The sequence below is a fragment of the Leuciscus leuciscus genome (genome assembly GCF_965113295.1).
Source record: "Leuciscus leuciscus genome assembly, chromosome: 23".
Classification (NCBI taxonomy): domain Eukaryota; kingdom Metazoa; phylum Chordata; class Actinopteri; order Cypriniformes; family Leuciscidae; genus Leuciscus; species Leuciscus leuciscus.
The window spans coordinates 11085222-11105273 of NC_138747.1; the positions used below are offsets into that span (position 1 = coordinate 11085222).

General features: G+C 38.1%; 1 protein-coding gene across 2 annotated transcripts in view; it reads right to left on the bottom strand.

Moving 5' to 3' along the window:
* Positions 1-532: 532 nt before the first annotated feature.
* Positions 533-20052, bottom strand: part of fbln2 (fibulin 2) — a 49245-nt gene continuing 29725 nt past the window's right edge. The window contains exons 8-18 of one of the 2 annotated variants that reach the window (XM_082154995.1): positions 19730-19831; positions 17333-17473; positions 14217-14351; positions 10814-10951; positions 10533-10676; positions 9421-9549; positions 8247-8372; positions 5972-6088; positions 5246-5374; positions 3459-3582; positions 533-1951 (exon numbers count right to left, since the gene is read on the bottom strand). In XM_082154995.1, the coding sequence (XP_082011121.1) occupies positions 1594-1951; positions 3459-3582; positions 5246-5374; positions 5972-6088; positions 8247-8372; positions 9421-9549; positions 10533-10676; positions 10814-10951; positions 14217-14351; positions 17333-17473; positions 19730-19831 (1643 nt within the window). In that variant the 3' untranslated portion in view covers positions 533-1593. The remainder of the gene's footprint in view (positions 1952-3458; positions 3583-5245; positions 5375-5971; positions 6089-8246; positions 8373-9420; positions 9550-10532; positions 10677-10813; positions 10952-14216; positions 14352-17332; positions 17474-19729; positions 19832-20052) is intronic. The other variant, XM_082154996.1, reaches the window with a different exon arrangement.

Genomic DNA, 20052 nt, shown 5'->3' on the forward strand with positions numbered 1-20052 from the left:
TACACTGTTATGTGACATATTTCTGAGTGAAACAGGATATTTCATGAGAAAAATGTATGGGGTGGAACTTAATTTCATCCATTGGGAATTGATTGGATTGTGCAAAGCGGCTTTTAACAGAATGAAACCAAACCGAATGAGAATCTGCTAAAACAATGGCTAAGATTGGCTCTTGATTAACATTCTCAAAAGCCAACGAAGAAAGGTCCTTTCAGAGGAATAGCAAGTTATTACTCTTTGATTAAAGATTACAAGCATGTTTTTTTTCGTATTACATGGATTAATACCGTAAATAGGGCCAGATTTGATTTCATGTTCAGTTTAAATGCAAGTGATTGAACAATAAAATGCTTCATTAGTAGAGCAATCATTTCATCATAAAATCCGATGATGGTTTGTAGCTGCTGAAAGCAAAGGGAGCCTCAGGCCACAAGCTATAGTTCCTCTTCTCACCACTAGGAGGCAATCTCTAACTTTTCATGAAATAAACAGAAGTGACAAAACATTTCAAGCAATCACTAAAATACTAATAAAAGGATTGGTGTTGCTTTATTGAAGAATCGAATCCACTAAGGCAGATAATATGCACTGCATTAATATACTGATGCATTTGGTTGTTTCCATGATTTGAACGAGCATGAAACACTTTTACATTGATACCGAATGTTTGTTAATTGTGTTATAATTTCAGATATGCTGTGCATGGAAAATCGAGATGATTTTATGCTTTTACCCTGAGATGAATTTTCAAGACAGTAATACATCAAAATAAGTACAGTATTACAAAGTAAAGACATACAAAATGATGTATAATAATGAAACATTCTCAGTGCTGCTTTGGAGCTCACACACTCTTCATGCGTGTCAAACATTTCCAAAGCGGTAAATTAGCACCAAACAAACTTTTGAAATAATAATACCTTACCATACAACTTTTTAATTTCTAGTGTTTAACAATGATTACAGACATGATCGCACGATGTTATCTTTCGCAGGCTGGTGGGCTCTGAACTGAGGTAGGCCTACTCATGTGAATTATCACGGATACGTTTTCAAATACAGTTATCAGTTGTTTCGAATGAGCTGTGAAATTATTAGACGTTTAATTGGCACGGCACTTGAATGGCCGACGGAGGAATTGTGACAGCCATTACAAATGTGTAACTCTACCTCAGCTCTATTCTGCCAACCCCCGAGGAGAAACATTGTGTTGTTCGAAAAGTAATGAAGTGCTATAAAAAGCAGTTTAAGGCAATCAAGATAAATTGGTACAGTATAAATAGCATTCCGTGTAGAGTACTTTCAATACTTTGAAGAGGAAAAACTAGGACTTTTAAAAGCCAAATGTTTCTGTCAGTCTCTTTATGTACTCCATCCTGTTTGTTCTCACTCTACTCAAAACAAGCGGCTGGATCCCAGTGGGAGAGTCCCATCAAAGTCTCTCTAAGCAAAATCCGTTAGGCAAACAGAAGCCTAAAGATCACAGACAAGACAAGATGACTTTGCCAGATGACAAACAATTTCAAGGCAGAGGCTTGAAGCTTGAGTTTAGCACCATGCGAAATCAAAGGCGTCACTAGACGAGCGCTAGCATCACATGGAGTTTGTTGTGATGAACACGTAGATGCGGGCCAGGAAAGTTGTGAAAGTTCCTTGACGCAGCAGCTTCATTTCCACGTCGATGAGGAAGTCCCGTGTCTCCCGCACCTGCCGGTTCAGGTACACGGCGCCCGTGAAGCTGTTGAGCTTCCGCGTGATGAAGTAGCCTTCCTCGTTTCCGCGAGGGATGCCGATGATGATGTTGTCGCCCGAGTAGGCGGGCGAGGGTCCGATGCGGAAGATCTGTGCTGGGATGACGATGTTGGTCTGGAAGCTCAGTTGGTAGTATGTGATGCGTAATGGCATAGTCTGGCATTGCTGGAAGTTGGGGCAACTCGTTCTCTCGCAGCGTCTAAAAACATGGGAGAGGTGAGAGTTTTGGTCCATAGAATGTGCAAGAATTTGTTCTGCAAAGACCCTGGCCGAAATTGTGTTTTAAACTCAAATATCTAAAATGGCTCTTATGACATTAACAGACACTTATAAAGGGATTGTTTAACTAATAATGAAAATTCTCATGTTGGTTCAAATCTGTTAGACTTATACTTTCTTCTGTGGAACATAAAAGATGATATTTTGAAAAATGTGTGCAAAGTCAATGGGGTCCAATGTTGTTTTGGTTAATGTTGTTTTGTTTTGTTTTGTTTTGTAGTAACAGCGACCTGAATTCGTAAACCTCATTGAGTTTTATTGTATGGACAAAACAGTAAACATTCTTCAAAATATTTTCTTTTGTGTTTCACAGAAGAAAGAAAGACATTGGAGTGACACAATGGTGAGAAGAATAGACATGTTTACAAAATAAGATTACTGCTACAGAACCAAACAAAACAAAACAAAACAAATCAAAAACGAAACACAAAACAAAGCAAAACAAAACAATTTAGCACAATATAAAACAACAACATAATGTATCAAAACAGCAACATAAAACATGGAACAAAACAAAGAAAATCATTGGAAGGACATAGGGGTAAGTAAATGGTGACAGAATTTTCATTTTTGAGTTAATTATCCCTTTAGCTTGAACGCTGAATGATACTTCAAACTGTGTGGATGATTGTGGAGAGCTGTGCTGTTACTTTTCTAAATGACCAGATTTGTGATTTTCAGCTGGCCAGTGATAAAACAGGCTTTGAAAGGAGCCATATAGACACTTAGTGGCTGACTTTTTTTATTTGGATCAATAAGAACCATCAAGCAACCGATAAACAACATAAAACACCTGATAACATGAACGTCTTGTTCCACAGATTAACTAAATATGTTGTAAAGCAAGACATACAAAAATAACAGAGTAATACAGTGATACTACTGTCTTCTAAAATAACCCTGAACAACCCATATGCACAGTTTCTCCGTAGGTGTTTTTGCCCCTGCTGACTCCTCTCTGATACAGCAGTGAATCTCAGGAGGGCTGATGGTGAGCAGTGGGAGTTCCCACCAATCAGGGTTCTTGCTGACACTGGCCAGACGTGTGTGTTTGAACTACTGCCTAATCAAAGCAATCTGGCTTCATTCCATTTGCTTAGCAGAAACCATGCTCTGTAAAGTGCCAGCATCAATTCGTATGGCACAAGGATGCTACATTGAATGTATTTATGCTCTAAGCAGTGCAAATGTACTGATCCAGTATATGTGCATGTGCATCTGTATGATTTCTAGTTTCACCATTATGCAGTTTATTTCTTGATAAATGCTGACGGATCCTTTATTTTTCCTGCATCAAGCAGTGAAACTTCTGATTACTATGCTAAGTTGGATATGGTCTAGCCACGCTAGCAGGTTCACTGATTGAGCCAACATGTGATCTGCATGATAGATGTGATTGGTAAAGAAAATCAGCGGGTCATACTTACGTGTCCGACACTCTCCTGTAGTTGTCTGGACATGCAAATGACAGGCAACGGAAGCCTCCCTGGATGTTGAAACAGGTCTGGGAAGAAGAGCAATTGTGCGATCCAATGGCACATTCATCGATATCTGAGAACGAAAGGGAAGACAACAGCCAAATAGATTGAGTCAGTAAAAATTGAGGCCTCTGAGACTGCTTAAAACTTTCATTCCATAGTTCCTTTCCTGAATTATCGTTCTTTCTTCTTACATAAAAAAAGAGTAAATGGAAATTCAATAGTGAATCAAAAGAGAATCAAACTATTAGACTTTGTAAGATTTTGATTACATAAATATCTAAATGGCAGCACACATTAAATTTTACCCGGTCTCAATCAATACTAGCAGGGTTGTCAGGGGGCGACTGACGTCTGCGGTGACTAACCGCCAGGCTTCATTCTGCTAGGAGTCAATTTTGGCCCCTCCAGAAGTAATTAATTATGCATCTCATTTTACAAAAGCAAAGTCCTCGTTACAGCTCGCCGGCTCCAATTCGCAGAGTAATTCGTTTGGTGCAGGCTAGCGCTAACCTCCGGGAGCATGTACAGGCTCTTCTTCACCTCTCATCTACTTTCCTATCTTGAGAGCCTGAGGGAGTTTCGTCAATTTCGTGATCTTTCAGAGAGTGATGGAGGACACCAAGCAGTGCTGTGCTGAACCTGAGGTTGGCGCCTCGCAACTCAATGTGCCAATTAGAGAAATTAAAGCTTGAAATTGAGTTTGTACCATTTGGCTTTGGAAAGGTGTTGGGTAGAATATGAACCAGAGTTTAAAGGGATTGTTCACCCAAAAATGTATATAGGTATATATGTATTGATTGGGCCAAGTCATCTCAATGGCAAAAAAGTGTCCAAATTACCCTGAATCCACCAAATATATATATATATATAGGGGTGGTGATGGCGCAATGGATAAGACACATGCCTTTGGTGTGAGAGACCCGGGTTCGAATCCACTGTGAGACACCAATGTGTCCCTGAGCAAGACACTTAACCCCTAGTTGCTCCAGAGGCGTGCGACCTCTGACATATATAGCAATTGTAAGTCGCTTCGGATATAAGCGTCAGCTAAATGAATAAATGTAAATGTAAATGTAAATATATATGAAAAGGTTGAAAGGTTTTGATACACCAGCCCGATCTCATCCCAAGTCGTCATATACTGACGCTTTTGACATTTTGTCTACATCGAACGCACATGGCACCCTTTAGCGTCAATATGAGACGCAGATAGATTTGGGCCAGAAGGCGCCTCCTAGCGGTCTAACCCTAACCCTAACCCTACCCCAGACCTAAACCTACCCATAACCGAACAAAGCTCTGTGCGTCTCATATTGACGCTAAAGGGTGCCATGTGCGTTCGATGTAGACGAAATGTCAAAAGCGTCAGTGTATGACGACTTGGGATGAGAATGCGTTGCAGCCACTTCAAATGTTGATTACTGTATATATACACATATACATATATATATATATATATATATATACCTGCAATACTGTAACAATCTATCTAATGCATTACTTTTAAAAGTAACTTTCCCCGACACTGAACATAACATAATATAAAACAACATAAGATAAAACAATAAAATAACACAGCATACCATGACATAACATAAAATAAAACAACAAAACATAAAACATAACATGTTAAGATAAATTCTGAACATTTGGTCTCATGCTTTATGCTTTTATTTAATTAAATCAAAGACTTAAATGTAATATGATAAACTTATATATCTCTTTAGTGTTACCTTGACAGGTGCGTCCATTAGGTGACATGGAGTAACCATGGGGAGGACAGGCACATTTGTAGCTACCAGGGACATTCACACACTGGAATGCACAGAGGTTTCCAATGCTCTGTGAGCACTCGTCGATATCTAGAGAACAAACAAGAATCTTTATCAGTGAGAAAACTAGCCATTTATAAAGAACACCACAACAAACCACAGTGAGAAGATTTGTCTTTTACCCAGGAAGATTTGTGTTTAAGAAAATGTGCCAAGAACACACTAATTGTGGAATAATTCTGGAAAAAAAGCATCCTTATTAAAAGATTCAAGACATTATCGATCCAATATCCCTATCAGAGGAAAACATCACATCATCTCTTTAATCAACATACTGTATAATGTGACTGTTTAACCCTTAATGGGTATGAAATGGATGGCAAGCAGGTAAGCGGTAGACGATCACAACAGACTGGGCCATCCGACCAATCAGAACAGAGTAGGCTCTCAGAAAGGAGGGGTTTAGGGAGATCGGATCCTTGATCAAACCGTTTTAGACAATGTGAGGAAAGAGGTCATGGTGCAATGTAGTGTTGTGTGCCAGTATGTAGTGCAATGTAATGGTGCAATGTAATGTTGTGTTTTTGACCTTGGATGCATGTAGGCCTACTGTAGGAGAACCTTTAAAATATCATAATAGGGCACTTGAATCCATTTCCTACATTGAGGACATTGATAACACCTCACCTTCACACGTGTGCCCGTCCTCTTTCAGGTAGTAGCCTATTCGGCAGTAACACTGGTAAGAGCCATAGATATTTGCACACTCCTGACTGCATGGATTGTTGTCACATTCATTAACATCTATGAGAGAACACAGAAAACAAGTTTTTGGATTCAAAAATATTTTTGTGTGTACACATTTGCATAAATCATAACAGTCTTGTGCATATTGGCAGTGTGCTCATATCAACGCAAATGTGCAGTGGAGTCCAAAAATCTGAGACCCCATTGAAAATCTGGTAAATCTAATTAAAACCTGGAAATAATTTGTAGGCAGATGTAAAATATAATTCTGCACTATTTCTAGGTCACTAATAGTCTGGCTATCACCAGACCAAGCTCAATCTTTTAAGATTGAACATTAGTCTGGGGATTCTGCTCGGTATTTTCTACTGCACAAGAGCTGTGATCAATGGGCATAGTTCAAATTACTCTGTACGCAATTGGATAGTCCTTCAACCAATCAGACCAACGATTGGGGGTGACATACTTTGCAGCGAAACTGAAATGTTTGCAGAAACATCTAACGATTTTTGCAGGTTGTGCAAAAAAAAAAAAACATGAAAGTGAGTGGTATTTACACCCACTTGAGCGATTTGTTTGCTAAACTAAAGAAGCCATTGAGCATCGTCGAGAGGTTAAAAGGAATTGGACTGGATTAACCCCGCCACTAGCGCGCCAGGTGGATAAGCCAGTTTGTGATTGGTCCCCGCATATTTGTAATGGGAGCAGGATAGAAGAATGTACAGGTTTCCAGCCTGAGCTGCAGTGTGAAATCAAATCGCCGGCAGATCAGGCTGGGTTTACCCAGTCTAGGTCACTAATCAAATAAATTTGTGATGTAAACTCTATCTACAAACGGTCTGATGTTCTAAAATACAACAGTATACATCGGTAATGCTTGAGAACTTGATCAAACTTGTTTCATATTCAAATCAGATTTCAGCTTTTTCAGTTTTCAAATTAAATGTTATAAAATTGTATTGCATTATATTATTGTATTAAATCACTACAGGCCGCAACTACTAAATAGGGCAAATTAGCGTGCGGCTGCAATCTAATAATCTAATCAAAATAGTATGGTCTAAAACCCAATTGTCATATTTTTTTTGGCCACAGGACAGCAATTGCGAGTACATTTTCTGTCATCTTTGCAGGAATGTAATATGAAGATTCTACAAAGGAACATTTATCTTTAGCAAGATTATGAAAGTGAATAGCAGGCACAAAAACAGAGATATTATGGGTACATTGTGTCACATGAATTAACACGCATCATCTTTTTCGAATATCTAACAGTCCACACTACAGTGCGAAAACAGTGTTTTCAAATTTATCCAGTTGGGAGAGCTTTTTCAAAAAGCTCAATTTTCGTTGACAAAAACGGTGTCTCGGTGTGAACGGAAGGCCAAAACGGAGAGAAAAAGATGCGCTGTCAAACGAAAACGTATAAGTGAGGACAAGGCCTAAGACAGGGGTATCAAACTCAGCTCCTGGAGGGTCACTGTCCTGCAGAGTAAAGTGAAGTGTCCATCATACGCACACTTCAGAATCTCACCAGAGGTAGTAGGTCATCCGGGAACTTTTTGCCTACTTTTTGCTCAGACATACTTCTTTTGTCGCATACTGTTTTTCTCCTACTATATAGTAGGGAAGAATGTGATTTCGGATGCAACCCTAGTCTTCAGGATTACTAGAAACGTTCAGACAGGTGTTTAGGAGCTAGTTGGAGCTACACTGTCCTCCAGCAAATCCAGATGCAATAAGGTCAGCCACAAAAATAACTGTCTCCACACCAGTTCATTGCTAATTTCTCACTGCGTGTCTTTAGTAAATCCTGACAGTTTTTTTTAATGCCAAAAGAGGGTTTGTGCTGTTTGAGCTGTTACTAAATCCGGCCCTAATTCTGCGAAATGACACATGGAGTGTATTATTTATTTTAATACTGTTGCCCCTTTGAAACCAAACTAAAAGTCACCTCATGAATTGTTCCTCAGGCTGTCACCCGCCAAGTCCTTGAAATAAACTCTGAATATCTATATGGATCTCTCCATATATTGAGATTAGTAAATAAAAGAAGTGGCAAACACACCGACTGACGGCTCACTCATCTTTTTTTGTTTATAGCTCTCTGCCTCATTTTAATTGGAAAGAGAAAACATTCATACTGTCAGAGCACAACACATTCTTTGTAGGTAGACTGATCCGTGTTCTATTCTGCAAGTGCAAATGGATGTACCTTCGCAGTTCTTGCCATCAAAGGCCAGGGAGAAGCCTGTGGTACAGGAGCACTGGTAGGATCCCGGCGTGTTATCACAGGTCTGGGCGCACAGGCGGCCTGGGTACCGCCAACACTCATTTACATCTGCCAGCACAAAAAGATGCAGAGAACTGCATTACTTTACAAACATACTGTAGTCTGAGGAGCATCTCTCTCTCTTTCTCCATCCGTCTTTCTCCTTGCCTTGCTGTCCTCTTTCACTCCTCAATATGAGCAGAAGGGATACAAGATTAGGATAATCTGCATGCTCTCTGGAGCATGAGCTGCTGTCAGCTTCATCTATATGCATGCTATTAGTCTGGCTAACCACAGAGAAAATGACATCCTTTGGGTAATTCAGTCACAGTATCCAAACTGTTTTTAAATCCTTCAAGTGCTTTATTTTGCAGCTGTGGTTTAAGATACTTTGAAAAAAGGGAGAAACTTGAATGTGTTTGAGGTCAGAAGTCGAAAGTGTCATTTTTAAAATGCTACAATTCTTCCTCCTATATTCTATACTTCATCATCTACTTTCTGTCCGCATTGTGACGTATATCTGAGTGAAGTGGCTTCTCAAACAAGAAAAAAATGTAGGGTGAGACTTGATTTTGTCCATTGGGATTTGATTGGATCGTTGTGGCTTGCTATTGCTGTGATCTCATGTGAGTGACAGGTTGTCCCACCCTCGCAAGCTGCTGCAAGAGGGAGGGGATGTTTTTTTGAGGGCACCTGAATAATAAAAAAAAAGAATGATGTGCAAGTGTAAGTTTCCGCGTTCCACTCTGAGTCGTGCACAGTTGAGCGTGCAAGCCTTTCAAAGTATACTCCTTTGGCCATGAGCGCGGAAAGACGCGTCACACGGACAGTGCGCAGACCGTTGCGGAACGCGGATGGCCAAAGTATACTTTGGGCTCAAGCCTCACTCCCCTGGCCTTAAGAGGCGCACTAGCGACTGAGACCGTTAGCGTGCCCACCTTCCATTAATATTCCAAAAAATATGACTGATTTCATTGTGACTTACTGCATAGCATATTGTAAGGTCTGAAAGTGAAGTTTTGTTCAGCAAGCCTACTGTGTGCACTTGCTAATCTGAACAAAGATGTGTTTTGGCTGTGTACTTGTTGTGTTTGTCAGTGTATGTGTTGATACGCACCCACACAGAGCTGGCGAATGGTGTCGTACTGGTAGCCGGTTTGGCAGTCACAGCGGTAGCTGCCGGGTAGGTTGTGACAGATTTGGCCCTCTCCACAGCGGTGGGTGCCCATCTGACATTCATCCACATCTGCAGATCACATTCAGCAGTCTTACTAGTTCTTGTAGACTTTACAAGACCAGTTAGTTTATACCAACAGAAATGGTAACAAAAAGTAATGCTACTGACATGTTTTTTTTTAAAGTTGAATCGCAGTAATGCTTGTTTTTTTATTTTTTTTTAATGGTCCGTTGTACTTGAATGGTGCATGAATAATGATTCAATTTCATGATATTATCATCTCACACCATTATGTGGTATACTGTGGTATTGCCCCAGTACATTTGAGAAATGCTCTTTAAACAAGTGGAATTAGCTTTCACCAAGCCTCACTTCAAAAAGAAATTTCAGAACTAAGAAATGTTTACGGGAACCAACCCCAACAGTCCAAACAAGGAAAATGATATTTGAAATAAAGTAAGATTTTTATACATAATACTTATATATATATATATATATATATATATATATATATATATATATGCGATATTATTACAATTTAAAATACCTGTTTTTTTATTTTAATATATTTTAAAATGTAATATATTCCTGATGTCAAAGTTAAATTTCAGCTTCTTTATTCCAGTCTTCAGTGTCACATGATCCTTCAGAAATCATTCTATTATGCTGATTTTCTTCTCAAGAAACATTGCTATGATCAATTTTGAAAAGAGTTGCACTGCTTAATATTGTAGAAACTTGTAAAAGAAAAAAAAAGAAAAGAAAAAAATCAGGATTTTTTGATGGATTCAAAGTTCAAGAAAACAGCATTAATTTGAAATAGAAATATTTTGAAACATAAAATAGTCTTTACTGTCACTTTTGATCAGTTTAATGAATCATTGGTGAATAAAAGTATTAATTCCTTAAAAAAAACTATGTTTTAATATAAATAATAATAGGCCTAATGTTATAACAATCTATAAATCTAAAAACACAAAAAGTTTTCTGAAAGGGTTAGGTGTAAGTAAGGTCAGGGTATAATAAGCATGTATATTTGTATGTGTCCTTACCAATACATCGTCCTCCATCAGGGCTGGAATGGTAACCCTGACTGCACATGATAATCTTGTGCTGACAGGTGTAAGAGCCCACAGTATTTATGCAATTAAAGCCAGTCGTACATGGTTCTCTCACACTGCTGCATTCATCAATGTCTACAATAAAGTGAGAGAGAGCATGAAAGTGATAAAACAAAGGCAAATGAAACAAACAGTGACAGTTTGGTATTCTTCATGCATCTGTCCTCTAGGTGGCACCGAGAGACTCTAAAGGTGTCTCTGCCTTGTCTTACCGATGCAGTTGCCGTGTGAGTCTTGAGTGAATCCTGTGAGACAGCGTTGCTTCGGGTTACACGTGAACGAACCATCAGTATTCTGACACTGGAAGCCCATTCCACAGTTATGAGTTCGCACAACACACTCATCGATGTCTAGAAGAGAAAGAGTGCAGCAAATGTCAAACAGGCCAGTGGTTCGGACAGCTAGACGCCACCCAGTCGGGTTCCAGATTTGTTTAGCTTTTGAGACTGATGCTGTTAGAAGATCTAAACAAATGAAGTTATCTCTCATAAAGACTTCAAGAAAATCTGCAAATTTGGCAAGAATAGAAGCATAATGAATAGACTGGCGTCATCTGAGACATTTGTTGGAGGAGATGGGTTTGGACAGAGATCACAACAGTCCTCAATTACAAGTCAGAACTTCACAGTAGGTGGCACTGTGGCTCAATAACAGGCTGGGAAAGCATGCTCACACATTTCAAGACAGCTGGTCTCACAAAATCAAACCCCAGTTTCTCCACAGTCAACACTTGCATGGAATTAAAGAAAAAAACAAAACCATTTTGTATTTTACAAACAATTTTGTATTTTGTTAATGATAACCTGCAGTTCGTCAAATGAGTCAGACTTTGATTCAGTATCCACTCTGATGGATTCAGTTCAGAGAAGGATTCAAACCAGTATTGAACTCAAATTCATTAAAAGAATCATAAGAGTGATCCATTCGGGAATCAGATTACCATAGTCGTGCTGATGTTTTGATTCACAAAATAGAATCAGCCCATTGAGTCATTTGTTAATGAATTAGACTGCACTGATCATGCTGTATGTTTCTGATTCACTAAAAGATCTGGCTCATAATGAGGCATTTATTAATGAACTGGACTGCACTGGTCACATCACGCTGTGTGTTTTTGACTCACTAGAAGAACTGGCTCATAATGAGTAATTTGTTATGAATCGGACCGCTCTGGTCATGTTGTATCTTTTTGAAACACTAAAAAGAAACAGATCATAAGGTTAAATTGTTGGTTAATCGGACTACAGTCATGTTGCAAGTTATTTTTGCATGCAGCCCAAGGACAGAAAGATTTTTTTGACATTATTTCACAGTACACCATTTTTAATTGCATTACATTCAATACAGATTGCAAACTCGCATTCAAAATGCAGGTAAATATAGCACCATTACCTAAGCAATATGAGACCTAGCTAACAAAAATATGTTCTGAGAACATTGTTAAAGTTCCCATTAAGGGGATAGTTCACCCAATAATGAAAATTCTGTGATTAATACTCACCCTCATGTCGTTCCAAACCCTTTCGTTCATCTTCAGAACACAAATGAAGATTTTTTTGATGAAATCTGAGACATTTCTGTCCCTCCCTTCATTGACAGCTACACAACTACCACATTGCCGCTTCAAAAAGTGTATTTGAATAAACAAATCTATATGAATTGAGTGGTTTAGTCCAAATTTTCTGAAGAGACTCAATCGCTTTAAATGATGAACAGATTGAATTTAGGCTTTTATTCACATATAAACATTCATCAACTCTCACACATCAGTCTCACACACGGAAGCTCAAGCATGTTCGCTTGAGGGTTTGTTCTCGCGTGTCAAGCAGGTTCGGTTGAGCTTCTGTTGAAGTTCGCTGATCAACAACTACATTATTTCTGAATGTTCTCTTAACGTTTAAAATGTCTACTTTTTGTAATAATTTTTTTTAACGTTTTTTCTTAATTATGCGAATGTTAAGGGAACATTCCATTTTATCATCCTTCAAACATTATGGGATTTTTACTCTTGAATGTTCTCTGAACATTCTGAAGTAGTAACATTTAAAAATGTTAGACAAACATCCAATTAAAACGTTTCAGAAAAAAATACTGTTCGCTTTTAGAACATTGTTAAAGACCAGTCTTTGAATGAAAGTGTTATTAATGTTACTGAAAGAATGTTTGCTCATAACTTTGAGAGAATCTTGCCAGAACATTAGGGAAGTTCTGAGAACATTCCTGTTACCTGGGAACCCATATATGGATATTGGTGAGCCTTTAATTTCAAGTTAAGGTGGTCTTTCAAAATCCTACAGTTGCACTGTAGTAACAGAGTATGAATTTTCAACTGTCCAAAGCCTGCAATTAGTTAAAATCCATTATTGCTATTCCATCACTTATAATGATAATTATCCCTCCACACTTATTAAAATGCGCTGGGGCAAGTCCTGACAAGAATCAGAGACTCTTGCTAAGTTTTCTCTGTTCAAAGGCAGTGGTTAGATGTGTCTAAGCATCTGCTTTGTGTAAAAACAGAGTGCGGGATGCTTTAGATGTTAGCAAGCAAGAGCCAGAGGCAATCAGCTGTGGCCTCTTTCGAACTGCGAAGGCCTGCAAATAAAAAAAAAATCACATTTTACTGCACAGATTGATGCATGGTTTCTGGTTCTTCTTTGCAGCGGTGATGGTGGTGTTTAGATGATGAAGACACTGGTCTGAGATCTGTGGAGTAATGTGGGCTAGAGGACTATGACAAGGATAGAAGACCGTTTGTTATTGATTCTGTCCATATGCATCACTGGGCAGCTCTGATAGCCGGGGAAGAGTTGGACTGCTGCCATGTTTCTGCTGATTTGATCTCACATAGAAGCAAAGTTCACGTAGACATAACTTTCAATGTATTTTAATTAATACATCAATGCTCTCTGTGGACTTTTAGTGAAATTAAAGCTTGAGGGCCATTCACATAGAACGCATTTTTGCAGTTAAAAAGGTAAGACGCAGGTCAGTGGAACAAAAAATATGTGTTTTTTTAAAAGTTCTTTTAACTTGAGTGCCACGTTTTTATAACACCGTGCCATGTGTGTGACGCTGTGAAAGATGCAAGACGTGAGCGCAATGGTCAAACACGTCCATCTAGCGCATCATTTTTGTGCCACTAGCATCACCAAATTTACAAATAATGTTTGTTTTCAAGAAGACCTCCATTTGTCATTGGTCAGACAAACTGATAATGCCACCCCCAAATTCACACCATAGCTTAAATTATGCAAAGTAGGGTTGGTGAGCCAGTTCTTATTCAGAAACAAAAGTTATTCCCTTTATGTCTGACTCAAAATTCTAATTAGAGAAGATATTTTGAAGAATGTCGGTAACAAACAGTAGATCATGGGCCCCACTGACTTCAATAGATTTTTTCCATACTGTTTGTTTACCCATATTCTACAAAATATCTTCTTTTGTTTTCAACAGGAAAATGAAATTCATACAGGTTTGGAACAACATGAGGGTGAGTAAATGATGACAGAATTTTCAATTTTGGGTGAACTACCCCTTTAAGCTTTAAATTAGGAAACCAAAATGATGTTTTGTGTGTGTGTGTAAACATTTGCTGATACCATAGCCCCAACCCACCTTCACACACTCCGCTCCTCAGCTGGTAACCGCTCGAACATGAGATCTGCCTCTCGCACACAAACCCTCCTACCGTGTTCACGCAGCGCTCGTCTGCCTGGCAGGTGTGTGTGTTCGTCACACACTCGTTCACATCTGCGAAGCAAAAGTACAGCATTATTTTGCTGGGCTCCAAATTATAACATCCTCACACAGTGCCAGGGACATAAATGGGGAGTTACATCCACAAAAGCCTGGAATGGAGAAGCTGAAGCTGGTGGAGAGGCAAGCAGGTGAGACGGCAGTGTAAAAAACATCCCATTGTGTGTTTCCATAAACCGAGGCACACATCAGGCAATTTGCTTCATGTCTTGAGTTCTGGCACTGTGGCGAACTGTCAAGATCTTCGGTTGGCCAGATTTATTAAAGGCAATAACTCTGGACTATGTTGAAAAACAAGATACCCAGAGAGAGGAGAAAAATAATTACTTGAAGCTTAGACAATGGCTGATTTGTGGCCCAAAAAAAAGGATTCAATCTGTCATGTTATTGCCAGAGGAAATAATTTCAGGGAACTGGGTGGAAATGTTTGTGCTTTCCTCTGGCCACATTAGGACAAAAGAGAGAAGAGCCCATGGTACATTATCTGTTCCACACAACAGCTGGTAACACCATAGAGAAAACAATGAATTTGAATGTTTCAAAGTTTTTGGGATGCTAAAGCATTGGATAATAACAGAATTGCAATTCCAGAATATATATAAGGAAGACAAGACCAATCACTAATTATACAAATATATAAGTGCTTCGGGTTGACGTAATGTAGAACAACTCGAAATATGAAAAATATTTGAATATGCGTTAAATACGTGAATAATTGTCTATTGAGTGGTTTTGAGAGAAATAGGGAGAAGGTTAACGAAAAAGAGGAGAGATGGCTCACAAAAAAATAGCAATTACCTTCTTAACAAACATCTCAAGAACAAACTTAATTTTCAAATAGGTTTGATTTATAAGTAAAAGTATTTTCTACAAAAGTAGTTCATTATTAAATATATTTAAACAGTACATTTTATAGTCATTTATACCAAAACTGTTTTGTCACCAACATTCTTCAAAATATCTTGTTTTATGTAAAGTCATACAGGTTTTGAATGACATAAGCATAAGTAAATGGTGATAGAATTTTCATTTTTGAGTGGACCAGCCCTTTGAAGGGTCATGCTTTAGTTACCAGGGAACCGAGATCACTCTCTATCTCTGTCTTTTTTAAAAGGTTCCTGCATTCAAGTGCACATTATTTAGCCCCAAAAGGCACATAGAAAGCAGCTCTGACACCCTCTTGTACTCTGTCGCAGATCCAGCGCGGAAGTGTCAACAAGCTGCCTCATCAACATACATGAGCAGTGGCACTTATTCCAAAAATTTGCTTCATTATAACAATATAGTGAATTGCCTTCAAAATGTGGTACTCTGAAATGCATTAGAGGATATGCATGGGATGAATAATGCATTTTTGCAGACTGCCGGCAAAAGTGAGAGGGTTAGTGGTGGATGTGACTGCGGTGCATCAGGATTATGGTCTGTCAACATTATGTCTATATCAGATGTGCTGTTGTGATCGATAAGGGTTAAGATGAGAGGGTGATGATGACCGTCCAAGATGGTTGCAAGCTTGGGTTCACCTTTTTGTCTCAATTCCTGTCTTTGTTTTCTTATGAGTCAGTTTTGTTATTGTTACTAAAACTATTTAAAATAGAGCATAAAATAAAATATAAATATTAGATGAAAAACCTAAATGTTGCCTTGGTAACTAACTGAAATAAACAAGTTTAACCCTTGTTAAGCCCTTAATAAAGTTTAATGCATGAATGTTTCGCCAGTCTTTATTACATATTCGGGTCTTTAGCGACCCGGATCTACATCTAACATGGATGGACCTCTACCTGTCACGATAATATAAAACTCTCCTGATATTAGAGAATATCTCCTAAATTACAAAAGAATAAAATAAAGCATATTTTGTTACCTTTTGGAGCTTGGAAGGGTTCAGTTTGAGCAAATGTTTTATACCATCATCACTGTCCTCGTCAGAGCTCATTTCCCAGTACATTCAACATCATATTCGCCATCTCAAACATATTCTCAAAACTATCATTTTCAACATCTGCAAAATCAATATTTTGATCGCTGACAGCTTCTTCACAAGACCCACCATCAAGTGACAGGGACACTAGTATTTGATTCAGTACTTGCTCTGCAGTAAATCGCTGAGCCATTTCAAGTTTTGCTGATGATAATTCCTATACTTTTGTTTTCTGCCTGCCGTAACTATGAGTGAAACGTCACTTCATCATTGTGTATCAGACATTGCCATGAGTTGACTACTGAACACGCACATTTGCACGTTCACTTTTGTACTTCTATGAGAGAACTAGGAAGTCACAAGTAAATTAATAAAAAATGCATTAAAGTATTAAACAATCAAATAATTATATTAATAAAAATATATAAATAATAATAATAAATGCCACAGGTTCTCACGTGTATCATCAAACACAGCATGCTAGTTTAAATATGAGGGAGGCAAGATTTATTGATGAACAATCAATTGATGAACTTTAATTTTTAGTGCACAGTATGTCATGCATGCACATTATCATTTACTTCATTAATTTTGAACCAAACAATGCCATACAAACCTCTAAAAACATGAAAACCGAGCAATAATCTTCAAAGCCTAAACTTTCCCGTCTATAGCTACTCCAAAACATCACTGCTATTTGGTTTAGAGGCAGATCTAAGACGCCCATTAACCACCTCAAGAATCAAACTACTGTAATAGACTGAGACATTTGTGTATGCTAACCACTAATGCCTTCTATGTTTTGGTTATGTCTGGAGGAAGGCAAAACAATTCAACACGTCCCCACAGCCTCTGGCGAGAAGTCTGAGCAAACTAGACACCCATTATGCAACCGCATGTATATGAACTGGTTATAAGAGCATGCCGGTGAGCTTTTGGGTTTCCTTCTAGTGTGTTAGTGAGTGTTGATCTGGGCAAGCGATGGGCCAACATGCCCCAACAGTGTGCAATGAGCTGAGGCGGTCCCACGGTACCAGTTGAAAGCTCTTACCCACACAATCTCTATTCTGGTTGTGAATAAAGCCCTCATCGCACATCTCATTCAGCCGCACACACTGGTAGGAGCCCTCCCGGTTCACACACACCTCGTCCAGGGAGCAATTGTGTCTGCCGCTCGTGCACTCATTAACATCTACGGTACACATAAAACTTTAGTTAAAGAGAAAAGTATGAGGCACATGCTGAGATGCAAACACACACACTGTAACACAGACACCTCCACCATCATAGAGCCGTGCTAGCATTTTACGAGGTGCAAGATCAGATCAGGTTTTGTTTCTAATAGTGAGGTTTGCTCTCAATTATTCAACCATTTTATTGTTGTTCGAAGTGGGTTTTCTTTGTGGGGAAATCGCATGCATGTGTGGCTTTATGAATCTATAACACTTAATGTTTACCACGTGAATACAGCTTATGAAGAGAAACAGATGCCAGAGAAACTCCAGGGAGGATATACATGCACAGTCTCGTATTTTGAGCTTGCATTTGGAAGTGTAAATGTCGATCATAAATGGAATGAAATTGAATACTAAAACATTTCATTAAAAAAAACAATCTAGTTTCCTGCAGAGTGTGACTTAAGTCCTTGGCTTCACAGCAAAGCCAGTCAAGCTTCATTTTGTTTCTGCCAAACGAAATCAAGGTCTCTGCCCACCCGCATTCAGCATATGGGAATGCTTTGACGGAGAGAAGCAGAAAGAGAGAGTGAAATAAACTCTTTAAGTACAGAGATAATTCAACAGTGAAAACTGCCCTCTCAGCTGAAGCCATTGCGATTATATCCTCCCTTAAACTGTCCTCACATGCAAAAATTGCACTGATTTACAGTTCCTGTCTCCTGAATCAATGTGAACATGAAGTAAAATCTGACATTCATGTTGAGCCTTAGGCAATTTGCATTTCAGTCAAACAAACACTATTAATCGTTGTTGAATGTCATAGAAATAAATTCTACATAAGCTGAACTAAAACATTTGTGTAGAAGTTAAAAGCCGGTTTACACTGGACAATTGTTTTCTTTCCTTTACGGCCTTTGCTTGTCATATTGTACAATATGATCCCAGTGAGATTTTGGGTAAAGGCCAAGGCAGACTTTGCAACATCAACAGTATTTTATGTTATACTGTATGATATACAGCTAAAAGTTTGGTCACAATTGATAGGCCATTTAACGTTCCGTTTAATATATTCTTTGGCATTTGAAATGGTACAACATAAACCCAAGTCCTTTGAGTGTTTTGCATAGAAAAATGTTTAACATAGAAAAATGGGAAAAAGTAGGAGTTTTAGAAGGAGAAGAAGTAGTAAGATGAATGTAAATAATTTGCCATTGGTGAGCTCGCATAAGGCAAAATCAACAATCTTGCATCACCATTTTGCCTAATGATAAAATAATCTCAGACATTTGTTTTAATCGACTAAATTCTTGAAAAATGTATACACTGCAAAATAATTTTCCTAAAATGTTCAGTATAGTTCTAAGCATCCTTAAAGCAAGAAAAATGTATTTGATAAGCTAAAAATGTTATTACAATGTGTAAAAAATAAGAAACATTTATTTAAATTTTAGTGAATGTTTCTAATTTGTATTTAATTATGTATTATATTATATTAAATTAATGAACTACATATTATTACCATTGTTTCTTTTACTGTACCACATTGGCAAATATATATTTTCTTGTTTTAACAATAATTGTTTTTAGACTTATCATTCTTAACATAATTGGCAAATGTATATTTTCTTGTTTTATCCATAATTTTATTTAGACTTTAATCAAATTACAGTCAGATGTTATTCTGTAAATTTCAAATGAAAAAAAATATATATTCTTGTTTTAACTATAATTTTGTCTAGACTTTTATCAGCTCACTGTCAGGTGTTATACTGTAAATTACATAAAGAGCCAGCAAAATATTGTTTTTGGATAAGTTTATAGCAACATCTCTGCATGGCAATTTTATTAGCACCTTCCAGGACAAGTTTAGGATATGGAATGAAAAGACCTTGAAAAATATAGTCTGCAACACTATCAGTACAGTAAATAAACATGTGGTAAAAGTGTCAGATCAGACAGGAAGATGTATTGTGAGACAGCAGAGCTGTCGAACCCAGGGCTGAGGTCACTGTTTATTATTGTAGTCAGGGCTGAAGGAGAGTAATTGGTCATGGATCAGTGAAGCTGAAGGAAGCAGATCCTCAGGTAAGAATGTGATGTTCAAATCTCTTGTCATAATCCTTTGGGTATAACTGCTATACTGTACATGAGTGATTCAGTCCACTAAGGGATTGGTTAGTGCGGTATGAGAGTTTTATCAGTGTTTTGTGACAGCTCTGTTGAAAAGAGGGTGTTTATTTGTAGTTTTAGACCAATTTAGAGTAATTTACCTTCACAGGTGTGTATGTCTGCCATCAGAGAGAATCCTGGGAAACAGGAACATTGGGCCAGTCCTCTTACCACAGTACACTGCTGAGAGCAGGGCCCATTACCTGCAGACAATAGTAAAACTCAGTTAATACATCTATCACACTTCTTTTTATACATTACATTATAATTACAATGGCAAGGATCACTGTTATTATTGTTGCGCTTGAATGATCAAATACACACAATTATGTCAAAATGCCCATCGTGGAGCATTCATGTAAACACAGTCGGTTATGTCTTATGTAAAGGTGAAAACTGGATGTGTGTGAGTATTTTAGATCAA